This window comes from Aotus nancymaae, unplaced genomic scaffold (genome assembly GCF_030222135.1).
Source record: "Aotus nancymaae isolate 86718 unplaced genomic scaffold, 86718_ANA_hifiasm-v0.15.2.pri h1tg000014l, whole genome shotgun sequence".
NCBI classification, from domain to species: Eukaryota; Metazoa; Chordata; class Mammalia; order Primates; family Aotidae; genus Aotus; species Aotus nancymaae.
In genome coordinates this window covers 42372472-42395117 of record NW_026988425.1, presented here as the reverse complement: position 1 = coordinate 42395117, position 22646 = coordinate 42372472, and the positions used below count along the sequence as shown (strand labels likewise).

Here is a 22646-nt window from a genome sequence, read left to right as displayed (position 1 = left end):
TCAATAGCTCCATAAGGCCTGTAAGACTTGTTCCACGCTGCCAAAAGGGTAATGCCAAATTATTGCTGCATTCAAATGGAGAAAAATTGTACTTAACATGGCTAAAAGCACTCAAAATTATAACTACATTTGCTGAGAGATATTTTTAATTCTCTTTAAGGTATGTGGGGGTTAAAATGTGTTTAATTTTCCCTGTCAGTTGAGTCTTTTACATTGGCTAAGAACCAAGAGTGTGACAATAAATGAGTTCTATGATTGAGAAACTCTGAAATTCAGGGGGTGGCCTAGGAGTTTGCTTTGAGATTGAAGCATTTTCTGTGGTCTTCAACTGTGGAATTACGATGATCCCACCCCTTGCTGCACTTGCTTTCCATCTGACACTTGATTTAAGAAACTGTAGGTAGGAAAGGGAAAGAAGAATGTCCCTCCTTGGACCTCTTCTTTTGGGCCCATGATTCCTAGAATCAAATGTCCAGCTGGTATTTCCTTGGTGCTGAGAGCAGCCACCACTCTGAGGCAGGTACGGGATGGGACCTAGCCACAGTCCAGTAAACAAACTCTTGTGATCGCGATTTAGTTAGGGTCAAACTACCTTGTATGGATTGCTTTTTCGACTGCTGAGGATTTAGTCGTCATGATTAAGTGTTCTAGTTATGCCACTGGGGTCCACAAACTAGCTCCACAACATCCGTCCTCATCGTGGCAAAGAATTATCAAGAAATCCCCAAGGGGGCGGTGAAGTGCTACCGAAGAGCGGCCGGTGTGCGAGGTCTTGCGGTCCCTCAGTTTGGTGAAAAGCTCTGTTACCCACCTTAAGGGATTCACGGAAGGAAGTTAGCAGTATCGCTGCACCTTCGAGACCCGACGGCCGATACTCCTAGCTCAAGCGTCTCGCAGTAAGGCCTGTGCGCCTGGCATTCGGGAGGACACTTCTCTGTCCCCACGTGGGGAAGTCGGCAACGTTTGTGGCACGGCCCTGGCCAAACTAAGAAACGAATCCTAAGGTTTGACAAAAGGAAACTAACAAGGCACTTCTCTCCTCTCACGACGACCCAAAAGTTTCTTTTTTGGGGGTCGGGGTCTAGGGTGGGCGAGGAGAAACTCTGGCTATCTACCCACTGCACCAAACAGCACTCAAGAATCGCTTCCTTTCGATTTGGAGCTGCCCACTATCCCGGCATCCTCTCGGCCGACGCTCGGGTCTGAAGCCACTCTGGCCGGCAGCCGACATCTCTATGGTGCCGACCAAGGGGAGGAGGAGAGGGGCGGGACTGCTGCTGGAGCTGCTGCTTGTTTGAACTCTGAGAGCCCGGGGTGGGTATGGCTGAGCCTCCGCGAGGGACTGGGTGGGCGCCGCAGAACTGCGTGCTGAGGTGGGAGACCGGAGACGGGGACCACCTGAGTCTGATGTCTGGACGGTCCGGTTGCGGGTGGGAGGGCATGCTGCAACGTCAGGCACGCGGGAGCAAGGAGCCTGCCGGGTGCGTGTGACCCACGAGCTGACACTGTCCCGCGGCCCTAGGGTCTGCGAGGAGCCCTGGCGCCGCCCTCCGGCTTCGCGCTGTTTCTAGATCCCCCTAGACCCCAGCTCTCCGCGTAGGCTCCGCGCCCCTAGCCTTTTTCTGGCCAAGCGTAGGGTTCCGGGGGTCTTGACAGAGGAGCCCATTGCTGTCCTTAACCGGTGTAAGAGCCCTTCGCTTCCCGGAGCTCTTGAAGCTTGCATGCTGAAAGTGTGACATGGTCTCTTCCCTGCAGCTTGGTCCATTTTTTTTAAATGACATTTAAAAAATTATTGCATCACACTAGCCTCAGACAAGGATGTGTGGGAACTTCTGAGGCTTCAAACATGTTGAAAGTCAGAATTTTATTTTATTCGTAATGGGCATAGGAATTAAACATTTTAAGTGCAGACATCTGATGGCTATAAAAAGTTTCAGTGAAAGTAAGCAAGATTTGTGTTTCTTTGTCAGTTGCATCAGATTTGGCATCTGCTTTGATAGTTTTCCATTAAAGAAATTAAATTATTAAGTTTCACAGCAACTACAGTGAAGAGGACTTACTGGTAAAGCATAATAAAGGCCGTTTCTGGAATTTGGACCGAGTTTTGACCTTAGGTTTTTGCATATAATTTGTAAGGTTGGTGGGGAGAAAGTTCAAACAAATGACATTTACTTAGAGAATTTATCAGCTATTTGTTTTGACAGAAATAATGTCTAAGAGATTATTAGCAAACAATACATGATAACGTATAATTAAAGTGACCAGCTAATTATATGTTTGTGGAATTCAGGAAGGAGAAGAGTGCTGCTTTGTATACTCCGAAGGTCCCAAAGTTAGTGGCATTTGCTATGAGGAGGATGGGGTGTGACAAAATTTGGCCATTGCAGAAAGTGGCTTCTGCAAGTCATAGGGAGAAGTTTATATGTCGATTATGTCAGAGAAGTCATCCCCAACAGTATCTTTAGTTCATAGGCTGAGGATTATGTGCTTACCCTTTGTATTAGTAAAATGGAATATTTATTAAATACCTTGAGCACATTGGATTTTATGCATGACAAGTTTAAAAGAAAATTATAATCACTACTCTTAAGAAATCTTCTCAAAGTGAATATGTAAAATAAACTTAAGGCTTATGAATTTAGGAGATTCAGGAATCCGTTTTATTTGTAGGAGGAGGAATAAGAAGTGGAAAAGGAAAGAAAAAGTTTAAGAAAAAAACGGGTACACTTAGGTGTATTATTCAGAGACAATGAGTAATACAGGAAGAACACTTAGTAAATTTTTCTTTCTCTAATACTCAGAATCTAAGCCAGATATTAAATATCTGCACTAGTAGTTGGCGTAGAATAGATGCCAGAAGTGTGGGTTCTGGAACTGCAATTATACCTTTCTTAAAAATAGGAATAGTACTGTTCTCGGAATCTATTGTGTAACAAATAACGCCAAAACTTAGAGGCATAAAACAGTCAACAATAATTTCATTCTTTCTGTAGGGTTAAGACTTAGCTGGGCAGTTCTGGCCCAGGGTCTCATGAAGTTGCAGTCGGCATGTCGGCAGTGGCTGTGGGCATCTGAACGCTTGACTGGGGCTGAAAGATGTTTCCAAGTTCACTGTGAGCTTTTCCTTCCCCTTTGATCAAGCAAGCTGTTTTGTACTTTCCATTGATAAAATGCATTCATATTATACCCATTATGTATAATTTATGTGTTCCTATTCATAAACCATGATACAGTTATTTGTAAACAGTAAATTTTGCTTTTTGAGGTCGCTTTAAATTTGAATCATCATGTAAATTGTTCAAGTAATCTTTTGATTTTTCACTTTGCTCATGACACTTTTTTAGCCAACTAATCCTTTTAAAATCTAATTCATCATGTAAAATGTAGGGTTAGTAGTTTGGGCATGGTGGTTTATGCCTGTAGTCCCAGCACTTTGGGAGGCCAAGGTGGGAGGATCACTTGAGGCCAGGAGTTGAAGACCAGCCTGGTCAACATAGTGAGATCCCCATCTCTACAAAACATTTAAAAAACAAAAAATTAGCCAAGTATAGTTGTGCATTTCTGTAGTCCTAGCTACTTAGGAGGCTGAAGCAGGAGCCCATGAGTTCAAGGTTACAGTGAGCTATGATCATGCCACTACACTTCAGCTTAGGTGACAGAGCAACCTTGTCAAAAAAAAAAGGTAAGGTTATTAACATTTAAATATATGTTGTAATTATTTAAAATTGCTCCCTGAGTGAAAGAAGATACAGTGCACTGGCTTTATAAGGACATCATGAAATTTGCAGTTAAGTGGATATTGGCTTTTTATTTTTGTCTTCCTTCTGGAATGAGAGTTGAAAATAAATTTGTAATTAGATCAGGCTCAGTGACTCACTCCTGTAATCTCAGTGCTTTGGGAAGCTGAGACAGGAGGATCACTTGAGGCCAGGAATTTGAGACCAGCCTGAACAACATAGAGGGACCCTATCTCTTTAAAAAAAAGAAAAGGAAAAAATTACCCAAGCTTGGTGGCACATGCCTGTAGTCCCAGCTACTCAAGAGGCTGAGCCAGGAGAATTGCTTGAGCCTAGGTGTTAGAGGCTGCAGTGAGCTAGAACCGTGCCACTGCACTCTAGCCTGGGCAACAGAGTAAGACTTTGTCTCTAAGACAGGAAAAGAAAATTTGTGATTAAATGTATACATAAACATGGGTTTAGTTGGGCATCTGGGTAGTCCTGTGTCCAGCCTAGGTTCTTCTCATACCTGGATGACCTTCTTTCTCCTTAGGGCTAACTTACAGGCCATACCTTACTGAAGGAGGGGAATATTGCTGCTTACACTGCTGCTGCTGCTGCTCAGGGTTGGCCATTAATTCAAGTTTTCAGTGTTCCAGTTTCAGTCCAGCTAAGTGGATAAGGGCATTTATTTTTTGTTCAAAGGGACATTTAATCAACTTTAAAGTTACATGCATTAAATATTTAAATATGTTGACTTCTTTATCCATTCAGGTGTTGAATGTTTATTTTCTAAAGGAGACGATTCATAATTTGTGATGCTATAAATCCTGAGGTTTATAGAAAGGATTCATGACTGTGTAATGGAGGCATCTTTTGCATTTTTTTGCATTTTGGTCACATCTCTTGGTTGAGAGTACCTGGAAATCATTATTTCCAGATCCTGGAAGAATCTATAGAAAATAATCCATCTTACTGCTTTAGAGAACAATTTTCATTATTGCAAATGACCAAGAATGAGGATTGTTGTTGACTCCATTATCATGTAAACAATAGTTGTTATCTGTGTAGTAAGTATTCTTCACATAAGGAATCTGCATAAGTTATTTCATGTGAAGATATAGAAATATTTAATATGGACTTTTCTTTTGTCCGTTATTGCGTAACTATGAACAAATTGTTTTTATATTATACCATAAATTTGATTTATGAGATTGGGTGTAATTTTATTAATACCAATTAGTGTTATATATTTAATATGTTTGTTAATATATGTATATAATGTTATAAATTTTTTATTAAATTTTTAAAATTACACTTTTAAGAGACTGACTTTAATAATCAAGTATGAGTTGTTTAATTACTTCTGGCTTCAAATTTTCAAAGTAGCTTTATTGGTTTTATGGTCATAATAGTAAGACTTTGAAATTTTTCAAAAATTCAAAAAAAAGAAAAAAAAGTAATGATTATATTTGCAGCCCACCACTGAAAAATAAACCAAATGATCAGCCTTCCAGATTTTCTAATATACCTGTATATATGTTTTAACAAAAATGTAATTTTTTACATATTATTTTATAGGCTACCTCTTAAAATTTAATATTTACTGAACATCTTTCTAGGTCAGTAAATATGAGAATAAGTATTTTTTAATGGCTGTGTATTTGTGGAATTTATTTCACTAGTGCCATATTTTAGACATATATATTGTTTTAAATTTTTTCTTCTTGTAAGCAGTGCTATGCTGAACATTCATATATAGCTCTTCATGTTTATCTAATTATTTCCTTATTTTCCTAGAATTGGGAATGTAGCCTCAAAAGTGTTTGCTTATTTTTTATGGGTTTTGATTCATAGTCAAACTGACGAATAGAAAAGTTATGCTACTTTATACTCTTGCTAATAATCTTTGAGAGTGGTCATTATTTCCCTACTCCTACTGACACAGAATATTAGTAATCTTTTGTCAGTCTTACATTGAAATCTCATTGTTCTAATTTGAATTCAACTGATTACTAATAAAGTTGAAATCTTTTCATATTTTTGACCATTTGTATTTCTTTTCCAAATTGTCTTTTTATGTACATTGCCCACATTATTATTGGAATGCTTATTTTTTTTATTAATTTTAAGAGCCCTTAATACATTAGGGCTACTAATCTTTCTCTGTCATAAATGTTCTAAATTTCCTCCATTTATCTGTCTTTAATTTTGCCATACAGAAGCTTTACATTATTGTATAGTCATGCCTATCAGATTTTTAAAAGTAATTTTGAGCTCCTCTAGCTAGCTGGACTATATAGAATTCTGTTTACAAATTCATATAAATATCCTAAATTTGATAACCCAGTTGATTTCAAAAGCTATCTAACCATGAAAGTTTTCCAGGCAAGTAATCAACCAAACTGATTCCCTTTCTTAATTTAATCAGAGAAACATATGGGTGTGACATTTTAAAATCTAAAGTTATATATATAATTACATAATACAGACTGAAAGTTGATTATCCAATCTAGGTTTTGTCTGATGATCGATTTTCTTCAGTGGTATTTAGTAATTATAGCCTTTTCTACCTACTGATCACCAGTATAGACAGGTCGTTTCCTGTTCAATTTAATATATTTGGGAGGTTCCTCTTCCAATCCATTGTGAAGGGAGATAGACCCATGTTCTTCTATACAGGTGTTCCTTTACTTATGATGGTGTCATGTCCTGATAAACCCATTGTAAGTCAAAAATTTCATGAGTTGAAAATACATTAATGTCCACAAACCCACTGTAGAGTCAAAAAATAATAAATTGAACCATCGTAGTTCGAGACTGTCTGTATATACTGAAAAGGCCATATGCTGTACTTTCTTCTCCAGCCTCGCAACTTGGGTGTGGGCATGTGACCTAGACTTAGCCAATTAGACACATACCTTGCCCCACTCCGAATTTTGTATTGAGAGCAAGGAAATAAATACTGCCAAGAATCTTTTATAGCAGCAGCAGACAGGGCAGCACTGGCAGCGGTGCCTTTGGTAATATCTGGTGACAGGAGTTTGGGCAGTGCAAGTTAGACTTGGTGGCAGGGAGATCAACAGACCAGTTGTCTGGTGTTGTTTTGACTGAAGTTTTTGAGGGATAGTTTTGAAGCCTGGTTTTCAAAACCTGACAAGTCTGTAATTTCCCAATATCCTTATTTATTTTTGTTGTTTTTCAGACAGGGTCTCACCCTGTCACTTAGACTGAAGTGAAATAGGGTGATCATAGTTCATTCCTGCAGCTTCACATTCCTGGACACGTGATCCTTCCACTTCAGCCTCCCAAGTAACTAGGACTACAGGTGTACACCACCATGCCTGGCTATTTTTTTTTTTATTATTTCTAGTACAGACCGACTGTGTTGCCCAGGCTGGTCTAAAACTCCTGGCCTCAAGCAGTCCTTCTGCCTCGGCCTCACGAAGTGCTGGCTTTACAGGTGGAAGCTACCACACCTGGCCCCAAAATTTTTAATTTTTTTTTTTTTTTACTTATATAAAAATGTTTTTGCCAAATATTTTGCCCTACCTTGCAGTTAGAATCCTAACTGATAACGAGATCTGGGTTAAATAATGCATCATTCCTCTACCAGTTTGGAATTATGTACCCATTTCTCCCCACCGTATACATACTGGTCTGGTTCTTGATTTTGTATTCACCTTTCAGTACTCACATTACACTACTTTTTTTCAAAAATTTGTTAGCATGTACTCTTTCAAATAAAATGTTAAATTATTTTGTGAAGTTCCTAGAAGAAAATTCCTTTAGGATTTTGATTAAAATTACATTATATTTATAGATTAATTTGGAGAGAATAACACCACCATGTTGTCTTTTTTTTTTTTTTTTTTTTTAATGAGGCAGAATTTCACTGTTGTTGCCCAGGCTGGAATGCAATGGCGTGATCTCAGCCCACTGCAACCTCTGCCTCCCGGGATCAAGCGATTCTCCTGCCTCAGCCTCCCGAGTAGCTGGGATTACAGGCATGTGCCACCACACCTGGCTAATTTTTGTATTTTTGGTAGAGACAGGGTTTCCCCATGTTGGTCAGGCTGGTCTCGAACTCCTGACCTCAGGTGATCTGCCTGCCTCAGCCTCCCAAAGTGCTGGGATTACAGGCATGAGACACTGTGCCCGGCCCAACGTTGTCTTCTTATGCAAGAAAATGGTCTGGCTTGTGTTATCAGTTAGGATCTATCAAAGAAGCAGAACTACTTTGTGAGCTAAAGACCTGTGGAATTGTGGGAGGTAGTAGAGCAATCTGCAGACTGTTGCCTCTGAGTCTCTTGTTCACCCTGAAGTTGCTGCAGACCAGCTAGACTGGCAGTCAGGCAGGGATACCGGATGTGGATGAGACCAAGGACAAATTGAAACCCTTGGGGACAAATGAAACCTGCATCAGCCTCTCACCAACCCTAGTTTTGTTGCTTGGGTAACCTGCAGGAGAGGATGACACTTTTGATGTCAGAGCTGCACTTTGGGCCCAGGATTTAGAGAGATGAAGAGAAGGTCTGAGGGGAGTTGAAGGAGCTGCAGGTCCAGCTTCTTCCCCATGCCAGCAAGGTGAGCTAACGATCAGCAGCACATGCAACCTTCACAATGTGCTCTGCATTGACCTTCACAGTGTAAAAGATAACGTTGCTTCATTTGTGACTTCCACATAATGTCTACTGTAGCCAACAGTACCCAGAACTATGTAAGGAAGGAAATTCTGGGAAATGTTTTTAAGTCCAACTTAGCTGAGTTAATACAGTAGAAAGTGACTAGAACTCTTAGTTAACTGATCTTTTTCATCTTTTAATAAAGTTTTATCATTTTCTTCATATGCATTCCTTGTTTAGTTTAATTCTTGCTATTTTAATTCTTGGTATTTTGAGTTGCTGTTGTGAATGTTCATTTTCCCATCTTTATTCTTATGATTATTGCTATTATATTGAAAAATTATTTTAGTTCATATCTTGAAAAACCACGTTTTTCAACTTAAATTCCAAGTTTTCTGTTGGTTCTCTTGGGTAGGCAGTCATTTCACCTGCAAACTAATGTAATTATCTTTTTCTTCCTGATAATATAATGATACATTTTCTTCCCTCTATCTCCTATCAGTGTAATGATAGATTTTCTTCCCTCCATCTCCTGCCTTTATTCTTTTTCCTCATTACATTGATTAAAACTGCCAGAACAATGTTTTAATAGCTGTATTGTTTCTGATTTTAAGGCAATGTTTCTGGGTTTTCATCATTTTCATTCCTAAACCAAATGGTTTCATCATTCTTTGTAAATTATTGGTTTTCAATGTTTAGTAAACATAAGACTTACTGATATGCATACTTACTAAAAATGCAAATTCACAGGAATGGATGTTACATTTTACTGAATGCTTTCTAAGTATTTAATATGCAATACCTGGTACAAAACAGATACAATATATGATAATTTTCCATTGATTCACTTAACAAATATTGATTTAGCCCTTACTAGGTACTGAAGATGTAATGATAAACAAAGTAGACAAAGTCTTTACTCTCTGAGCTTTTATTTTCTTTCCTGAAATGTTTACAGAGGATAAATACTTGAAAGATAGGCAAGTCTTTTGGATCTAAAGGTATTACTTGCACCACCATGTAATTTTTTTAACCTGTTAAAATGTGATGAATTATATTGCATGTGGTCAGATAATTTAGCCTGAATGTTTTCATTTTTTAAATTTTATTGACGTTTTCTTGTGATTGAGTAAATGGTGAACTTTTTTTAATTTTTAATTTTTGTGGGTACATAGTGTGTGTGTGTGTGTGTATATATATACACACATATATATACATATATATACACACATATATATACATATAATATATATTATATATACGTATATACATATATACACATATATATGTGTATATATATGTGTGTGTATATATGTATATATGGGGGGTGTGTGTGTGTGTGTGTGTATATATATATATAATATATATACAGGCAGATCATTTGAGGTCAGGAGTTCGAGACCAGCCTGGCCAACATGGTGAAATCCCATCTCTACTAAAAACACAAAAATTAGCTGGGCATGGTGGCACACTCCTGTAATACCAGTTACTCTGGAGGCTGAGGCACGAGAATCACTTGAACCTGGGAGGTGGAGGTTGTAGTGAGCCGAGATTGCACCACTGCATTCCAGCCTGGGCAGCAGAATGAGACTCCATCTGGAAAAAAAAAATTAAAAAAAAAAAAAAGATGTATGTTGGTTCCTTCTGGAAAGGTGGGACAACTCAAAGGGAAGGCTTCCAGGTCTTAGGTAGATAAGAGATAAAAGGTTGTCGCGTTATTTTGAGTCCTGTCCCAGCCTTTCACTGAATACACAATTTTGTCTGGTTCAGTGAATCTGCATTTTTATATAAATAGGGCAGAGGAAGCAATCAGATATGCATTTATCTCAGATGAGCAGGGGGATGATTTACTGTCCTGCACCTGTGAAGATAAGCCATCAGTTTACATTACCAGAGTGAAATTCATTGGAACTGTTTCAGGGTAAAGATCTTGAGGTCCACAAGGAATTTCCTTGTGGGCAAATTGTGAGGGAGGTATGTAGCTTTTTATCTTTGTAGCTATCTTATTTGAGAATAAAGTGGGAGGCAGGTTTGCCTGACTTAGTTCCCAACTTGACTTTTCTCTCGACTTAGTGATTTAGGGGTCCCAAGATTTCTTTTCCTGTCATAGTGTGCTACTAACTGTGGATCTGTCATATACAGTTTCTATTATGTTGAGGCATGTTCCTTCTATACACAGTTATTTTTGGGGTTTTTAAAACAAATAAATGTTGAATTTTATCTAGCCCTTTTTTAGCATCAATTGAAATGATCATATGGTTTTTGCCCTTCATTCTGTTGATATGGTTTATCACACTGATTGATTCACATATGTTGAACCGTCCTTGCATCCCAGGGATAAATCCCACTTGGTCGTGATGAATTATCTTTCTAATGTATTGGTGAATTCAGTTTGCTATCTATAGTATTTTATTGAGAATTTTTACATCAATATTCATCAGAGATACTGGCCTGTAGTTTTCTTTTTTGATGTGTCATTGTTTAACTTGTCAAAAAAACAACCTTGTGTTTCATTAACCTTTTGTATTTTTTTATTTCAATTTCATTTATATCTTCTCTGATCTTTATTATTTCTTTTCTTCTACTAATTTTTGGACTTGGTTTGCCCTTGCTTTTCTAGTTAAGATTCACTGTTAGATTGTTCATATAAAGTTCCTCTTTTTTTGATGTAGGCATTTATAGCTGTAAACTTACCTCAGTACTGCTTTTGCCATATCTCATAGATTTTTGTATGGGTATGTTATGTTTTCATTATTATTTGTTTCATGAAATTTTTAAATTTTCTTCTTAATTTCTTCATTGACCCACTTGTCATTCAGGAAAATATTGTTTTATTTCCATGTATTTGTATACTTTCCAAAATTTCTCTTGTTATTAATTTCTAAGTTTATTCCACTGTGGTCCAGGAAGATGCTTGATATTATTTCAGTTTTTTTTGAATGTTTTAAGACTTGTTTTATATAGCATATCCCCAAGAATATCCATGCGCTGAGGAAAAGAATGTATATTCTGCAGCTCTTAGATGAAATGTTCTGTAAATATTTATTAGATCACTTTGATCTGTAGTGCAGATTAAGTCTTGTGAACCCCAAAAATTTGAGACAGGTCTCAGTTAATTTAGAAAGTTTATTTTGCCAAGGTTAAGGATACACCCATGACACTGCCTCAGGAAGTCCTGATGACATGTGCCCAAGGTGGTCAGGACACAGCTTGGTTTTATACATTTTAGGTTGACATGAGACATCAATCAATATGTAAGAAGTACATTAGTTCCATCCAGAAAGACAGAAACAGCTCAAAGTAACCCCCACCCCCAACTGGGGGATTCCAGGTCACAGGTGAGAGACAGATGGTTGCATTCATTTGAGTTTCTGATAAATCTATCCAAAGAAGGCAATCAGAATATGCATCTGTCTCTGTGAGCAAAGGGATGACTCGAATAGAATGGGAGGCAGATTTGCCCTGAACAGTTCCAAGTCTGAAAGGACCCAAGATATTTTCCTTTCACAGTATGTTTCTTTGTTGAATTTCTGTCTGGAAGATCTGTCCAATGCCAAAAGTGGGGTGTTGAAGGCTCTAGCTAGTATTATATTGGGGCCTATCTCTCTCTTTAGCTCTAATAATATTTCTTTTATATATCTGAGTGTTGCAGTGTTGAGTGCACATATATTTAAAATTGTTTTATTCTCTTACTGAAATTGCTTCTTTGTCATTATACAGTGACCTTGTCTCTTACACTTTTTGTCTTGAAATCCATTTTTTCTAATATAAGTATAGCTACTTCTGCTCCTTTTTGGCTTCCATTAGCATGGAATATCTTTTCCCATCCTTTATTTTCAGTTGATGTGTGTCTTTATAGATGAACTCTGTTTCTTGTAGGTAACAGATCAATAGGTCTTGGTTTTTCATCCATTTGGCCACTCTATGGCTTTTGATTAGAGAGTTTAGTCCATTTATATTCAATGTTATCATTGATAAGCAAGGACTTAACTCTTGCCATTTTGCTGTTTATTTTCTGTGGTCTTTTCTTCTTCTTCTTCTTTTTTTTTTTTTTTTGAGACAGTCTCTCTCTGTTGCACAGGCTGGAGTGCAATGGTACAATCTCAGCTCACTGTAATCTCTACCTCCCAGGTTCAAGCAATTCTCCTGCCTCAGCCTCCCAAGTAGCTGGGACTACAGACATGTGCCACTACATCCAGTTGATTTTTGTATTTTTAGTAGAACTGAGATTTCACCATGTTGGCTAGGCTAGTCTCAGACTCCTAACCTCAAGTGATCCACTTACCTTGGCTTCCCAAAGTGTTGGGATATTAGGTGTGATCCACTGTGTCCAGCCTCTTCCTTCTTTCTTTCCTTCCTGTCTTCCTTTAGTGAAGATTATTTTCTCTGGGGATGTGATCTACTTTCTTGCTTTTTATTTTTTGTGTATTCATTGTATGTTTTTTGATTTGAGGTTACCATGAGGTTTGCAGATACTCTTAAAACCCATTATTTCACCTGATAACAACTTAACACTGTTCACATAAACAAACAAAAACGAAACTAAAAACTCTGCTTTAACTTCATCCCTCACATTTTTGATGTTTCTATTTATGTCTTATTGTACTATGTCTTGAAAAGTTGTAGACATTAGTTTTGATTGGCTCATCATTTATTCCTTTCACTTAGGATAAGAGTAGTTTACATTCCACATTTACAATGTTATCATACTCTGTGTTTTTGTGTGTGTGTACTAGTAGCAGTGAGTTTTATACCTTCAAACGATTTATTATTGCTTGTTAACATCCTTTTTTCTCTTATTGAAGTACTCCCTGTAACTTTCCTTGTAGGACAGGTCTGGTGTTGATGAAATCCCTCTGTGTATGTTTGTCTGGGAAAGTTTTCATTTCTCCTTCATATTTGAAGGATTTTTTGCCAGACATATTATTAAGATAAAAGTTTTTTTCCTTCACCACTTTTAATATGTCATACCACTCTCTTAGCCTGTAAGGTTTCCACTGAAAAGTCTGCTGCCCGATGTATTGGAGCTCTGTTGTATGTTGTTTCTTTTCTCTTGCTGCTTTTAGGATTGTTTCTTTATCCTTAACCTTTGGGAGTTTTATTACTAAATGCCTTAAGGTCGTCTTCTTTGGATTAAATCTGCTTGGTGTTCTACAAGCTTCTTGTACTTGGATAGTGATATCTAAGTTTGAGAAGTTCTCTGTTATCCCTTTCAATAAACTTTCTACCCTTTGTCTTTCTCTGTCTCATCTTTATGGCCAATAACTATTAAATTTGCTTTTTTGAGGCTGTTTTCTAGATCCTGTAAGTGTACTTCATTTTTAAAATTCTTTTTTCATTTGTCTCCTCTGACTATATTTTCAAATCCTGTCTTCAAGCTCACTAATTCTTCTACTTGATCACTTTTTCTATTAAAGAACTGTTACATGTAAATTTTTGGTGCCACAAAAGAAGTAGCACTTGAATGTAAATTTCCTCAGCAAGGCAATTTACTTCTACAGAAGGATGTGGCTCAAAGATGTAACAATGGCGAGTGCACACCTGGACAAGGGAGGGTAAGGGGTTCTTATTCATGACAGAGGTAGCTCCTGCTGCTGTGTCATTCCCCTATTGGCTAGGGTTAGACCACACAGTCTAAGCTAATTTCAATTGGCTACTTTGAAGAGAGCAGGGATACGAGCTTGAGTGGCGGGCTGGATAGTTTGGCTGGAAGGATGGTTATGGGACAGGTCAGAGCCAGTGACCAGAGGTGACTCAGGTCAAAGCAAGTGACCAAGGCAGGTGACCAGAGAAGGTGACCAGGATGAGTCAGGATTGAGCAGGGGACCAGGGGAACAGATGTGAACTACTGATTAGAACTGGTAGAAAAATGTTGATTACTGAAACTACAAGGAAGTTAAACTTCAAAGTGGAGAATTAAGGAATAAGAGTGCTAAACATACTAACATACTGATTCTTTGAAGAGAAACTTGGAGTACACTATATCTGACAATTCCCCATCTTGAATTTTTTACAGTTTTTTTTTTCTCTTCAAACTTCCTTAACATGTCTTGGCTTAGTTGTTCTGCTATCCCTTTGACAGCATCCCTGATGTAATTAATAAACCACTGCTGATCATAATAGATGTAATTTATTTAAGTTACATTTTTATTAATTGTCACCTTCAAAAATATTGACTTAAATCCAGCAGCTATTTGATCTCAGGCTTTAAATGTATTTGATAACTCCAGTAGTGTTTATATAAACATGGGGGTTAAAGGACCCATGTGAGGCATTTCTTTTTTTGTGATTTTTTTAATTTTTCTTTATTTATCGTGTTGATGGAATGCTAGGGTGAAAAGGAATAGCCAGTTGGACTAGAACACAGTGCTGCTCTAATTACTTGGCAGAGTACCCAGCAATAGTCCCCTGTAATGCCATCACACATTTGCTTGGGGATGAACAAGGGCAGATTGATTGGTAAGCTCTTGAAAAGGCTTGGTTTCATAGCCCTCTGTTAAGTCTTCAAGGAATGCCAACTTTTCCCCCTGCCGTGAAAGGCACAAGGTGAAGTTAACATTGGGGGCTGGAGGCCAGATGGTCCTCGGGGGCTGACCCGCAGGGCTCTTAACCTTAGGGAACAGCAGTGAAAAAGTCTTGCATGACTTACCGCCCCAGGCTGTGGAGTTCAGGAAGAGAGCTACCATACAGCTTGTGCCTGATCTGTGAGAGGAACACCCAAGTGGAAAGAGGAAATCTGGGTCTCTGGCCTGCCTGTTGCACAAGCGTGACAGTCACTCATTTAGCATGCAAACAAAATATCTAATCCATTCCAGCCAAGCATTTGCATTCTGATACCCTGCCTGTTTCAGTTGCTATAGTTTGTTTTAAATCTTTAACCTCTACAACAACTACTTTGGTTTTATCATTCGGTAGATAATGAGAGAAGGTTTGGTTAGCAGAGAGGTTAAAAGATGGAGAAGAGGGTGCAGGAGGTGAGGAGGCAATGAAGCACATTTTAAAGGATTCTTTGGGGTCCCTCCCTGAGACTTTTGCTCTTATACCATAGAAATGGCTTAATGAAGGGGAAGAACTTTGGGAAGCAGAGATGGTAATCTGTCTGACAATGGGGAGGGGTAACTCCTTTAGTAAAATGAATATATGGTTTTAAGAAACTGCAAGTACCAGTTGGGGTGGTCCATCCTTTGTCTTCAGTATTTTATAGAGCATTGGACCAGCTTTGGCAGAGAAGCTCTGTTCTAAGAGGACAAGATTTCCAGTTTATACTGGAGTCTTTGTCAAACTCTTCTGAAACTAACTTATTCCAGTTAACAGATTTTTATTTTTGTCTGAGGAAAGTTAGGAAGGATAAAGATACTTTTCTTAAGTGGAGAGTTGCCTCTGACTTGGGAAGTCTCCGCAGAGTATAACAAGGCAATCATCAAATATAATAGTTTGAGGTGAAATTGACTTGGTTACATTAATAACTAGGTGGTCAGCAATAGAGTGAGGAAAGAAGAAGGAGTAATAGAATAGATGAAAGAGAGTTAAATTTTTCTTAGCTTTAGTTTGGTAGGGTTTTCCCCTGGGACTATGGCCCATAACTCTGGAAGGTGGGGGCGCCTTCTTGACTTGGGTGTGATGGGTCCGTCCATTTTCTGCTGTCTGGACTGTAGTTTCAGTAGTTAGGAACGCTAGGTAAGGTCCTTCCCAGGCCAGTTTAAGCTTTTCCTTCTCTCCAACTTTTGACAAGGACGTCACCCCCAGGCTGTGTGCTGGAAACTCCAGGGGTGGTATCTGTGCTAAAACACCTTCAGTTCTGAGGGAAGGGAAAGTGGAAGATAAACCAAGTATATAATTTTTGAGAAACTGATTTTTTTGTTTCAAATGCAGAGAGATTAGTAGTAGAATGTCTTTTTGGGGAGCAGTTCGGACTCTTAAAAGCGTAATAGGCCTTCCTACTTGTCCTGATGAAGGAGGGTGCCAAGGAGTACGGTATTTCCGTGTTATTTCCAGTACCTGGTCTAATTTCCTAATAATATATGCAGTAAAATTAGTCCTATTATCTGAATCAATAAGTACTTCACACGATCAATTGGAGGCATCTTTGTGTAATTAATCTGGATACTTTGGAATGACCTTAAGCCTGGATTCCTTCCCCCACAGGGTAATTTTTTTATAGTTTGTTTATTTGCTTACATACTAAGCAACTGTCTTTAACTCGTTTGGCCAGGGTATAAATTCCTATGTACCCATAAACTCTGAGGACTGCATCACAATTGGCTTGGGGCCCCCAATAGGTCCTTTGATGCTGCTGGAACCAAATTCCTTTTAATGCCTGATCATAAGTTAAGATTTTTATAAACTCTTTTTAACTGTATATAATTTTTGTTAAAGAGCAGGTTAGTGCTTTAAAAAAAAAAAAAAACAACTATTGTGCTTTTATTTTAATGTCCAGTTCACAGAAAAACTGGATGATCTCCCTTTAACTTTAGCCAATATGTTTACACATAGAGTTTTCTTTATAATTAACATTTTAAAACTTGCTTAAACCTTCAAAATATTTTTTTTTACTTCTTTTTAATGTAGGTAGAAATCCACATTCTTATGAATCCTTATAATCCTTTTACCAAAAGTATATTTTACTTTTCTTGCACATAAACTGTTTCTTCAATAGATTTATATTCTGGAGGCCTAATTACTTTTAAATTATACAACATTTCTTGCATAAATTCCCTTTTGTAACATTTTTCACAACTTTAACAGACAATCTTTGACGTGCCTCAACTTTCTGATTTCTTGTAAACGTCCCTTTCTTTAAACAGCCGGTTAATTTATTTTAGGACAAGAATTTATCATTTAAGATTTTTTTAATATAAATTCTCCCTTTTTTGTCTAAGATGATAACAATTATTTTTAAAAGCAAACTTTCTTCATGTCTGTGGACTAGACTACCTAAGGCCACGAGATTAGAAGTTAGGATAATTATTAGACAATTCTACGTCTACAAGAATTTCCCTATTAATTACTGAATATCCATTGTGGTTTTTTTCCCTTAATCACCCAGAAGGAACCATTTAAACCTGCTGGGTTAAGGGAATTATTAGTGGATAATGTCAAATTGTTTTTCTTTTTTTCTAACAGAATAGCCTTATACTTTAAGATTTTTGAGTCCAGCTACTTTTTTGCCTTTTCTTTTTTCTTCTTCTTCTTTTTTTTTTTTTTTTTTGTTGTTGTTTTTGGGATTTGTTTGTTTATTTATTTATTTGACTTAACTTTAGTTCTGACCTGGTGAGGTATGCTCACAAAGAGATTTCCTTTAAAAGTTTTGTTTTGTTTTGTTTTTACTTTTTTCCATTAGCAAAGCAGTTGCTGCCACAGATTGAATGTATTTGGGCCATCTGTGGGCCACTGGGTTAAGGATTTTCAACAGGAAGGCTACAGGCTGTCAGTGGCCTCCGTGCCTTTGGAGAAGTATTTTCAAGACTATGCCCTGTTTACGCTGACAAAAAGATGTAATGGCTGCTTAAGGAGGGCAAAGCTAGGACAGAGGCAGTTACTAATAGATGTTTTAACCTTTCCACCTGTTGAGTTTCTGGTAATGCCAAATGAGGGGGTTTGGCCTGTCTTGCATTAGCTTTTTGTATAAGGGCTTTGTTTTTAGGGCATAAGAGTCTATCCATAGATGACAGTATCTGACTAATCCTAAAATTCTCTAAGTTCTTGTTTAGTCTCCAGCAGAGACAAGAGTATGATGCCTTTAATCCATTTAAGTTCAATTTTCCACTTACCTTTGCTAGTTAAATGGCTTGTTCTAATATTTGACTAAATAAATTTGGAGACTCTGCAAACCCTTAGGGCAAGACTGTCTATTGGTATTGCTATTTTCGACTGGAGTGAGGGTTTTCTCACTCAAAGGCAAATAGGTCCTGCCTGTCCTCTGCCAATGGACAAGCCCAGAAGGCATTTTAAATCTATTACTGTAAACCACTGGTGACTGTAGTAGTATAAGGATTGGAAATAGCAGGGTTTAAGAAGCCCATCACAGAGAAGACCTTCAATTATCAAGTATAGGTTTTCAATTAACTCTGGCTTTTAAAGGAATAGGGCACATTGCTTTCTCTTTACTACTTCTGTCTCTCCCCTTTTTTCCTCTCTCACATTGACTCTTTGTCTCTCTCTCTCTCTCTCTCTGATTTCCTGTTTTCTCTGTCAGTCTTTCTCCTGTAGGATTTTTTTCTCTCTTAAAAGCTTTTTTACAGGTTTATCTTTCTAGTTCTCTATTTTTTATAATTTCTTGTTAATATTTGGCCAATTGTTAGTGACAAAATGAAGTTTTAACATTCCCTGCCCAAAAGGATCCTCGAGACCTAGACCAACTTATTTTCCTGCATATTTTCTCAGTGGGCTGCATTGTTATTGTCCCACCAGAGGGTCTTGGGTGGGAAATTTTTGATCTGCTCTAGGAATGTTTTGGCTGGGGAGGGGTGTTCACGTTCCTAGGCTCCCATAGCAGCTCTAAGGATCATACCTCTTTTTTCCCCCAAGAAGATAGGAAAGAGAAGTTGTGAATATCTTTTTTACATTGCTCTAGCTCGTGTTGAAGTCCTTTTAGGGAAGAGTACTCAGGCTGGTAGTGACTGGGCTCTGGGGACAGTTTCCAAGAGGCAGGGGTATAAGGAGGGAGACGATAAGGATAGGAGAAGAGTCTGGGACAGCAGCTGCTTTTTCTTGTTCTTGGTCCCTTCATTATTCTTCTAATATTTTAACATTAGGCCTAGGGGATTATTAGGGGGAATGTTATTGTTGCTAGCTTTATTCTTTTTATCCCTTACCCTACTTGTATTTCCCATTTTGGGGGTAAGGCTCAATTTCCCTTACCATTTATGTCTTGCCTTTTGGGTGAGGCTCAATCTCCCTTACCAGAAATGTCTCACCTTTTTTTTTAACCCCCCAGACACCTCGACCAAAGAATAATTCACTGCCCCCCCACAGCTTCTTTTACTTTGGTATATCCCAACCAAGGAATCACCACTCCCCCACAGCTACTCTTACCTTGGTCTGTCCCTCTGACCACCAAGGAAGTACTTTGCCGGCTCCCGGGCATTTCCTTCCTTGGTCTGTGCTCAGATTTGCATGGTCACCACGGTATGTGAGGATCCTTTACCCCAGGTTGCCAGCCAGTTTCTTTTCTGCATTGCTGAGAGTATGGGCTTATCCTTGCCTTGGGTGGGTCCTGACTTCTCACTCATGAGGCCACTGTAATGAGGCAGCAGAGGCATGCCTCCTCACAAGAGAGAACCAGAGACTGTCCCTGGAGGGGAATGGGTCCCAGTATGAGCCACCAATGGTTTTTTTTCTTTGTTTTTTTCTGCTTCAAGGTAATCTTGATTTTTATTGTGTGTAATTAAGGAGTTTAACATGATATTTTTTGGATTGATGCATCATAGATACACATATTTTCAAGGCACATCTGATAATTTAATAATTCACATAATTTGTACAGAGCAAGTCAGTGTACTTGGGATATCAATCAACTTAAATATTTGTATTTTCCTTCTGCTAGAAACATTCAAATTATTCTCTTATAGCTATTTTGAAATGTACAACAGATTATTATCAACTATAGTCACCTCACTGATCTATAGAACATTAGATGTTATTTCTTCTATCAAATCAAATAGTATACCCATTAATCAACTTCTCTTTATCCCAATTCTTTCTTCTGCCACATTTCCCAGCCTCTAATACCCATGAATCTACTCTCTATCTTTATGAGATCCACTGTTTTAGCTCCCACATGTGAGTACAAATGAAAAATGCTCTTTCAATATTCTTACACATAGTGAAACAGCGACTGCAGTCCAGCAAATTCGCATATCTGTCATCTCACATAGTTCATCTTTTGTGTGTATATGTAGCAAGAGCCCTTAAAATCTACTCTTTCAGCAAAAATCATGAATACAAAATAATTTCATTAATTATATTCTTTGTTCTGTACACTAGATCTTCTAGACATCCTGCATATCTGCTCCTTTGTTTAAAGGATAAACAAAAACCTTAAAGTACTTCTCTCTTCTGTCCTTCCAAGCTCACTGAGAACATGGCACCCTCCCAGATAGAGAACCAACTCATTCACACACGTAGTTGGCTGTCATTTCGCTCAAAAGAAGTTGATTTGAAATTAGTTCACTGCATTAACAGATAACCAGCTGATCATTGCTACAGAGAATCGGATTTCCTCAAGGCACAGAGAAAGTAACAATCAGATCTAGAATTCTGATTTTTTTACTACTCATATTGTAGGCCCCAGCCATCTCCAGTTGTGTATTCATTCACAACCCACAAGCTGGCACCAGGGGTTTGGCAGACCTTTGTTCCTGGAACCTCTCACTGGTTATCACACCTAGCATTGGAACACTGTGGTACAGTGAACTTTGACTCCTGGAATTGTTACCAGGTGACGACTGTGACATCAAAGGGCCCAGCAATTCTGTCTACTGATGTCTCAAACATGTTTCAGACATGTTTCAGACTAAGTTCAGACTTAGTTCAGACTAAGCTAAAAGATGAAAATGGGGAAGACACGACAAAAATTTCCTGTACAACTGAGATCCAAACAGCATTCATTCTCTCCTCCTTTTTAAGCTTCTTCAGTGGACTCATCATCCTACTGATCTTCAGGTGGATCTGGAGAGCTGTTAAAAAATGGAGAATCATCAAGGGAACAGGAATTATCTTGGTCAGTTTCTGGGCCACCAATTGTTATGTGTAAATTTTTTCAGTGCTGCAAAAGAAGTAGCACTTGAATATAAATTTCCTCAGTAAGGCAATTTACTTCTATAGAAGGATGCGGCTCAAAGATGGAACAATGGCACATGCACACCTGGACAAGAGTGAGGAAGGGGTTCTTATTCCTGATGCAGGTAGCCCCTTCTGCTGTATCATTCCTCTTGACTAGAGACAGACCACACAGTCTAAGCTAATTCTAATTGGCTATTTTAAAGAGAGCAGGGGTATGAGCTGGAGTGACAGGGTGGGTAGTTTGGCTGGAAAGACGGTTATGGGACAGGTCAGAGCTGGTGACCAGAGGTGACTCAAGCCAAAGCAGGTGACCAGAGCAGGTGACTAGAGCAAGTGACTGGGATGAGTCAGGACAGAGCAGGGGACTAGGGGAACAGATGTGAACTACTAATTAGAACTGGTGGAAAATGATGTTGACTGAAACTGCAAGGAAGTTAAACTTTAAAATGGAGAATTAAAGAGTAAGAGAGCTTAGGAGGCTGAGGCAGGAGAATTGCCTGAATCCGGGAGGCGGAGGTTGCGGTGAGCCGAGATCGCGCCATTGCACTCCAGCCTGGGTAACGAGCGAAACTCCGTCTTAAAAAAAAAAAAAAAAAAAAAAGAGTAAGAGAGCTGAACACTGACATACTGATTCTTTGAAGAGAAACTTTGAGTTCACTATATCCAACAGGACTATGGTGTTATTCTTCAGTATGCCAGTTGGATTTTTCAACTCTAGAATTTCTGCTTGATTCTTTTTAATTATTTCAACCTCTTTGTTAAATTTTTGTGATAGAATTCTGGTTTCTTTTCTGTAGTATCTTGAATTTCTTTGAATTTCCCCAACTATTTTAAATTCTCTGTATGAAAAGTCACATAAATCACTGTTTTCCAAGATTGGTCTCTGGTGCCTTATTTCGTTCATTTGGTGAGGTCATGTTTTCTTGGATGGTGTTGATGCTAGTAGATGTTCTTCAGTGTCTGGGCATTGAAGACTTAGGTATTTACTGTAGTCTTCATTGTCTGGGCTTATTTGTATCCATCCTTCTTGGGAAGATTTTCCAGATATTTGAAAGGACTTTGGTGTTATAATCTAAGCAATATCTGCTTTGGGAGGCACTCTAAGTCCAGTAATGCTGTGTCTTGCAGACTCATAGAGGTACTGCCTTGATGGTCATGGACAAGATCTGGGAGAATTCTCTGGATTACCAGGCAAGGACCCTTGTTCTCTTCCTTTACTTTCTCTGAAACAGAGTCTCTCTCTGTGTTCTGAGCCACCTAAAGCTAGAGTGGAGTATCCCAAGCACCCCTGTGGCCACCACTACTATGACTGTGCTGGGTGAGACCTGAACCCAGCATGGCACTGGGTCTCACCCAATGCCTGCTATAATCACTTCCTGGCTACTGCCTGTGTTTGCTCTAGGCCCTGGGACTCTACAGCCAGTAGCAAAGCCAGGCAGGTCTGTGTCCTTCCTTTCAGGGCAGTGAAGTTCCCCAGGCCCTGGGTGGGTCTAGAGGTGCCATCTAGAAGTCAGGGACTAGA

General features: G+C 38.6%; 1 protein-coding gene and 1 long non-coding RNA gene across 12 annotated transcripts in view; one reads left to right on the top strand and one right to left on the bottom strand.

Moving 5' to 3' along the window:
• The window catches only part of LOC135274864 (uncharacterized), a 29813-nt gene extending 28642 nt beyond the window's left edge, over positions 1 to 1171 (bottom strand). Inside the window, exon 1 of the long non-coding RNA XR_010342582.1 lies at positions 812 to 1171. This is a non-coding gene — a long non-coding RNA (uncharacterized LOC135274864). The remainder of the gene's footprint in view (positions 1 to 811) is intronic.
• A 92-nt stretch (positions 1172 to 1263) lies between these two features.
• Positions 1264 to 22646, top strand: part of TMEM267 (transmembrane protein 267) — a 48933-nt gene continuing 27550 nt past the window's right edge. For 2 of the 11 annotated variants that reach the window (XM_064375956.1, XM_064375953.1), the window contains exons 1-2: positions 1264 to 1314; positions 2994 to 3113. Coding sequence is in view for 1 of the 11 variants with exons in the window: in XM_064375958.1 (XP_064232028.1) it covers positions 3032 to 3113; positions 4270 to 4342 (155 nt within the window). In the remaining 10 variants the exon portion in view is untranslated. The other 9 variants (XM_064375948.1, XM_064375950.1, XM_064375958.1 and 6 more) reach the window with 9 other exon arrangements.